General features: G+C 36.9%; 1 protein-coding gene across 1 annotated transcript in view; it reads left to right on the forward strand.

Annotated features, from left to right (window-relative positions):
- Positions 1 to 902, forward strand: part of LOC131954848 (ATP-binding cassette sub-family B member 6-like) — an 81,825-nt gene extending 80,923 nt beyond the window's left edge. Inside the window, 2 exon segments of the mRNA XM_059318665.1 lie at positions 220 to 383; positions 748 to 902. Of these exon segments, the coding sequence (XP_059174648.1) occupies positions 220 to 383; positions 748 to 877 (294 nt within the window). The 3' untranslated portion in view covers positions 878 to 902.
- Positions 903 to 7,831: the final 6,929 nt, after the last annotated feature.

Raw genomic sequence — 7,831 nt, forward strand, 5'->3', positions numbered from 1 at the left:
TGTCATTATTAATTCATTTCCACACCTATTTGAAAACAATTTAGTATAAATTTTAAAGAAATGTATCTTTTATCCAATAGGTTGTTTCGTTTATTTTTTGTTCAGTCAAAGAAAGAGGTAAATTAAAAGTTTAAAATCTCGACGCAGTCACGTCCCTTTATTGAGCGGTCTACGGCATCAGATATCTCTTGACCAAATCTTTGTATGTGTCCCCTACAGGCCACCTCTGCCCTGGACACAAAAACAGAACGCAGCATCCAGTCGTCCCTGGCCCGTGTCTGTGAGAACAGGACTACTCTGATCGTGGCTCATCGCCTGTCAACAATCATCCACGCACATCAAATTATTGTTCTAAATGAGGGCCAAATTCTGGAGATGGGCACGTAAGTTTTGTTGGCCAAATAAAGTTTTGCTGGCCACATGTTCTTCATGATGGCCAAATTAAGTTCGGTTGGCCAGTACGTACAAAGTCGGCACATCGTTAAATGAGGTGGTAGGTGCCATGTTTTTTGTTGTCAGCAAAGTTTTACATACAGTTTTACATACAGTTTTACATACAGTTTTACATACAGTTTTACATACAGTTTTACATACAGTTTTACATACAGTTTTACATACAGTTTTACATACAGTTTTACATACAGTTTTACATACAGTTTTACATACAGTTTTACATACAGTTTCTTACATGGTTCAGTCATGCAGAGCTGGTAGACCACTTGACTGAAAATGTCGTGTTTCTTTCAGTCATGCAGAGCTGGTAGAACGTGATGGTCACTACGCCGACATGTGGCGCCAGCAGTTGATCCAGCAAGAAAAAGGGGAGATCACAGCGGAAGAAACAAAAGAAACCAAGTCTAAAAGAGGGAGGTTCTAGCACGCCATTAAACACATCACTTCAAAGTCTGGCTTTCATGTTTTCATAAATAACAGAATATCACAAAAACGTCGAGACCATGTTACAAAAATCCGAATCTTTTCCGATGAATACTGACGTTAAGTAGATTTCATCTGACAGATCTTGCTGCTGAAGGCAAAGACAGACGTTAGAAAATCATCGACAAATATATTTTTTTAATAATTTCCCTTTCATGGTTAGTGCATTCGTGTATGGTGAAAGGAAGTCCTCTATCTTGAAATAATCAAATCTGTATTTAAGCTATTGTAAGTTATTCTTCAAGTTTTATCAAATACAAAATGTACACACTTTTAAGGGCGTGGGCGGGTGTACCAAAATGTTTATTTCCAAACCTAATATAATCAGATTTGGCTTATAAAATTATTTGTTTAAATTTTGTAAAAATTCTTCCGTTGCCATGGTTATAGCGGCCATATTAGATTTTTTAAAGCTTCATTTTTTTTTTAAAATTAAATTGTTTTGTACCAACATCATGAAAACGTAACATTGCCAAGAAAGAAAGGTGTTGAGTTATTTGGTAGACTTACCGGTTAGGCTTAGCTCCAGCCATTTATAGCCATATCCAAAGGATAAGAATGTTAGTTCAGAAAACGGTTTAAGAAAAATTATAGAGCCTTACACAATGCTACGCTCATTATAGCCACATCACGTGATGCTGAAATTAACTTACATATGACCTGCCATTTTTAGCGCAATTTCCATTCTGGAGAATTGCGATTATTAACTCGTCATTTCTGGGAATGGATGGATGGATGTCCGCAGCTTTAAGGCGTATCTCCTCCTCAACGAAGCAATATCGAGGACTAGTTCCAAAAGCGAATATGTTAAGCAAGTTCCGAGGATGATTGTGGGCCAAATAAATTCCCGGAATTCCTTCCTGGATTTCCCGGAAAAGCCAAAAAACCTCGAACAAATGCAGTTTTTGCTCCATATCTCGGCAACCAGACCACTTAGCGACTTGAAACATTTACCAATCGATTCCTGCCATAATTTAGACCAATATTGCCGAAGAAAGTTTTCAAAAATATCCTTTCGTTCGGTCACAAAAAAAAAAAATTTTAATTATTTAAACTGAGCATCTTGTAGGCCTAGGATGATATTTTAAACTGAGCATCGTGTAGGCCTACTAGAAGAAGCGAAGCGGTGAAGTTCCAAACCAAGCACACTGGCTCAGGCAGTCGCTAGTGAGAGATAACGTCTACTTGACGCATGTTAATTAAGGAAATTGCGCTTAAATTGTCACTAGATTTTTTATTAACTTGTTTCATATCGCGGTTTGTTGCACAAATATAATGAGGATCTGAATCAAACATCAAACCTCGGGTAACTTCCTACACTACACATACAGCATACTCTATATCTACTTACTACACATACAGCATACTCTATATCTACTACACTACACATACAGCATACTCTATATCTACTACACATACAGCATACTCTATATCTACTACACTACACATACAGCATACTCTATATCTACTACACTACACATACAACATACTCTATATCTACTACACTACACATACAGCATACTCTATATCTACTACACTACACATACAGCATACTCTATATCTACAACACATACAGCATACTCTATATCTACTACACATAAAGCATACTATATATCTACTACACTACACATACAGCATACTCTATATCTACTACACATACAGCATACTATATATCTACTACACTACACATACAGCATACTCTATATCTACTACACTACACATACAGCATACTCTATATCTACTACACTACACATACAACATACTCTATATCTACTACACTACACATACAGCATACTCTATATCTACAACACATACAGCATACTCTATATCTACTACACATAAAGCATACTATATATCTACTACACTACACATACAGCATACTCTATATCTACTACACTACACATACAGCATACTCTATATCTACTACACATACAGCATACTATATATCTACTACACTACACATACAGCATACTCTATATCTACTACACTACACATGCAGCATACTCTATATCTACTACACTACACATACAGCATACTCTATATCTACTACACTACACATACAGCATACTCTATATCTACTACACTACACATACAGCATACTCTATATCTACTTCACTACACATACAGCATACTCTATATCTACTACACCTACAGCATACTCTATATCTACTGCACTACACATACAGCATACTCTATATCTACTACACTACACATACAACATACTCTATATCTACTACACTACACATACAGCATACTCTATATCTACTACACTACACATACAACATACTCTATATCTACTACACTACACATACAGCATACTCTATATCTACTACACTACACATACAGCATACTCTATATCTACTACACCTACAGCATACTCTATATCTACTACACTACACATACTCTATATCTACTACACTACACATACAGCATACTCTATATCTACTACACTACACATACAACATACTCTATATCTACTACACTACACATACAGCATACTCTATATCTACTACACCTACAGCATACTCTTTATCTCCTACGAAAATAAAAGCCACCAGCACTGTTAAATAATGTGTACAGAATTACTAACAATATTAAAACCTAGCTTAAAAAAAAGCAATAACTAAAATTCAACCTTAACTGTGTGAGAAATAATTTACCTTGGTGCAAAGCGATAACCGCCCAACCCCCCCCCCCCCCGGTCATTAGCCCACAGATCACTTACCTCCTCTCAATTACCATCCTGTGTAATTACCCCATTACACAATTACCATCCTGTGCAAAAAGGCGCCCAACCCTACATACACTCCCCTATATAAAATAATTGAGGATATCAGTCATGTATAAATCTGTTTTCTTAAATTTTACTGAAGAATGAGGATTTTTTTAAAAATTGTCTACCCCTTTTGGCGCCCCATTCGATCTGGTGTCTCTGACAGGAAGCAATGCAATTTTTCTCCATAAAAATAAAAGCCAGATGCAATTTGACACTGTTCGTACGAGAGTCATAAAATTTTGGGGAGTTGGTGGAAAGGGTTTCGAGAAAGAAAAAAATTCTTAAGTGTGGCACCCTGGGAGGGTTCGATTTTTCTCATTATACGATTATGAGCCCAGAATCCAGAGGGGAATCCAGAGGGGCTATCTCATCAATTGCGGTCATAGGTAATACTAGATTCAGCAGAGGCGTAGCGAGGGAGGCGGGGGGGTACATATGTCCCCGGGCGCCAACCCTAGGGGGCGCCAAAATGGGTGGGAAAAAAATTAAAAGCTCATTTTAGCTACAGTTTTGCATTATAAATATAAAAAAAACGGGGGGAGGACGCCAAAATGAAAGTTTGTCCCCATGCGCCAGGAATGGTGCTACGCCTCTGAAATTCAGTGATAAAACTACACCAGGTTCATCCGCCAGCTCCCCGGCGGTTGAGTGGCCCAGAGCGGCCAAGACCCACCTCAGGCGACACTACGGTTTAGATGGGCTACTATAAATGTTCACTAAGTAGAATAATGAGCGCCCGCCGGCGCCCTGGCAGTTGGCGACAGAGAGCGCCCCGGGCTCTACCGAGAGTGCCTCTTTAAAGAGCACCCTACAATAGGGACACGGCGGCACACGACATTTTATAATTAATCGAATTAGGGGCGCCCCTGCAGAAGTATAACCAGTGGCTCCCTGGAGCGCCAAGGGACGCGTCTCTAACACATGGGCGGTCGCCAATGTGTGTTCTACCTCACTATTACAGAGGTTGATTAACGTACACTCAAGGCTTTCATACAGTGAGCCTTGGTGCGTCTAGGCGGCAGTGTGGACAAACCCGCGCCCCAAAAACGAATATGTGGGTTTGTTTGTTTAAGCATTACCAAAGATTTCATTCGTTTGTCATTCAAATTTGAGAAGCTAATGCTAATACCCCTGTGGTGGTTTTTGCGAAAAAAAAATTCGATTTGGTGGCGCCCCGGCAGGGTTCTATTTAGCTCCCCGGGTTTTCCCGTGAGTACTATGGTACCTTTGTTCGTTTTAATAATTGCGAAACGCTATGAATATGATGGGCTACTATAATCGCTCACTATACCGAGTGAGGCGCCTTCCTACCTAGGCCCACCTACCTACATACCTAACTCCCTGCCTACGTACCTACCTATCTACTAACCTGCCTGCGCTGCTGCCTGCCTACCTACTTTACTACCTACCGTTATTCCTGCCAAACTGCTTTCCTTCCACCCCGCCTGTCTACCTACCTCACATCCTACTTACACACACACACATATCTTCGTATGTATATATGTATGTGTTAGTGTGCTCTAGGACTATGTACTTTTACATTTTAGTTGTTACGTAGAACTATTCAGTATAAAGGAGTTTCCTTTTTTTTTTTTTGACGTTGTAACTGCCGCTAAAATATTCTTTTTTGTATGTGTGCATAAAATAGTGTAGGTTTATTAACAAAAGTAAATGTTAGTATGTATTTAAGTGTATATAATCATTTTCGTCAAGCCAATGTGTTCATAATCTTAAATTTAAAAACCCATGAAACTCGATAGCCAAAGATTTAGAATGACAATAATTGCTATTTAACCAGAAACACCTATTCTAATTATTGTAATAATATTTTTTAAAATAAATATACACAGAGATATATTGTTTTCTTATATAATTAATTTAAAAAGTCAACTGTATTTCATAACGAAAATTAACACAAAATACATTCGAATAGAAACTGTCAAGGGAGACTACTCTAATATTTGTAGGAATAATAGTTTTTATTTAGAGATTTTTTTTAATTATTAGAAGAACAGTTAATCATGTAGGTTCTATAAAAGATTACCTTGCATTTTAAAAAAAAAATATATTCGATAGGTTTAGAATGAGAAATAGTCAAAATTATTTATTATATTCATTAGTTGTTTTTTTTAATAATATAGTACAAAGACCTGTTTTAATTATGTTTTAAAAATCTTATTTTAATTAATAAATTATAAATGAAGATCGAGGATCTATATTTTAAAAAAATAGTTTAACAGTCCCTAAACAATTGTATCAATCGCTGAGAAATTAAGAATTAATAATTACGTTTAACGCTTTATTAATTAAACGAGTTGAATTATTTCCGTTTTGATAAACTCTCTCTCTCTCTCTCTCTCTCTCTCTTTATAACTACTAACGCTTTATCATTGAGTTTCTCGAGAGAAAAATACAGGAGAGCGGTAGTTATCATTGACTCTGTCATTGATAATTTCATTGAGTCTTTCATAGAAAATAGTGTTTGATCGGCTGCTTTCCCCATAGACTTTACACCAGCATCTGCTAAGTGATGTTGTTTACTGTCTTTCTGATATTGTGACCTAACCACCAACTTTCCGATGCTTTTATGTCATTATCCACTTTCTGTAACCTAGCTCCAAGCCATAAAGTTTAAGAGACTAAACATTTAGCTATAAATCCTGATTGAAAATTTTTCGACAATGCATTTGAATTCCACATTGGCTTATATTGTTTAAAAAAAACATTTTATCGCTGCTGATTCAAATCAGAACATCATGGGCGGTGCCACTATCAGTGGTTATTACAATTTCTTCAACCAGTACAATTGGTTCTGCATTTGTTGTTGACTGTGTGCGAGAAGGCAGCGCACATCTGCGAAATCCAAGACTTCGAGATATTGTGTCCGTGGGATTCTGGTCGGTTTGTTTCCTATAGCTCAGGGGTCGGCAAACTTTTTAGACGAAAGAGCCAAAAGTTACAATTTACAAAATGTCCCAGCTTTTAAAGAGCCACATTTTTTCAATATTTGGTATTTGATTAGGATTATGTAAATAAAGTTGATTTGGTATTTAAAATAAATAGCTTTAAATATGAAATAATATTTATTCATATAAACACATTGACACGTTTCACCAGAATAGTAAAATTAGTAATCAAATAATATTATTCTAGGACTATCTCAATCCACTTTAGAAGCTGTTAATTTTTATTTTATTTTTTCTTTACGGATATCACCGGCTCTGGAGGTGTCTCCCATTAGCCAGTCAGGCCTTAACACGGCAAACGCCTTCTAACTGGCTTGGATATAGGTTTGAATAACTTGCATTGTTCGCTTCTATTCTTTGGTTCTCACCAGGCTAATCTTCCATCCCACTGAACGCAGGGTAAAATCGTACCCCACCGTCCAGTAAAAATGAAATTATATAACTATTAATATTTGTGCAAGGAGCTGGACAGCCGCATATGGACGTCAAAAGAGCCGCATGCGGCTCGCTAGCCGCAGGTTGCCGACCCCTGCTACAGCTTGTTTCATTATACAATAAACTAGTAAACAAAATACCTAGATCTATGTCGTATTCCACTGTGTACAATAAATTAAATGTTTCTGATAATTTGCTATTTTTTGTCACTTGTGTGACCTTATTTTAACAAACTTATAATCCAATTATGTACTATATCATAATAGAGACTGTTCCAAAGATATACCATAATAAACCGGGAGCGATCTCCCCTAAACTTTCTCGAATATTCTTTTATAATAAACCGGGAGTGATCTCCCCTAAACTTTCTCGAATATTCTAATATAAAATTACGAGGGATGGCAACTCAGGACATAGACAATATTTGTTACCCATTTTTAATTACTTAAACTTTTTATAATAGAATAGAATCTCGTAAAAAAAGAATTGCACACCAAGTGAAAAGTTTCCCCTGTCAAACCTGACGATCTATGGGGCAAGTGAAGTAGAGTTCACTTGTGTGATAGATTAAGAATTACACAACGGAGACAGAAGCCATCAACATGTAAACAGCTTTATTTGTTAACCGGAAAGGGACGGAAGTACAATGCACAAGGGACATCACTCAAGATAACAATATAAATATAATGCTAATACAGAAGAGTGAGTTCCCTTGACC

The sequence above is a fragment of the Physella acuta genome, unplaced genomic scaffold, assembly GCF_028476545.2.
Source record: "Physella acuta isolate Inbredline_101_S28 unplaced genomic scaffold, ASM2847654v3 ptg000079l, whole genome shotgun sequence".
Taxonomy (NCBI): Eukaryota; Metazoa; Mollusca; class Gastropoda; family Physidae; genus Physella; species Physella acuta.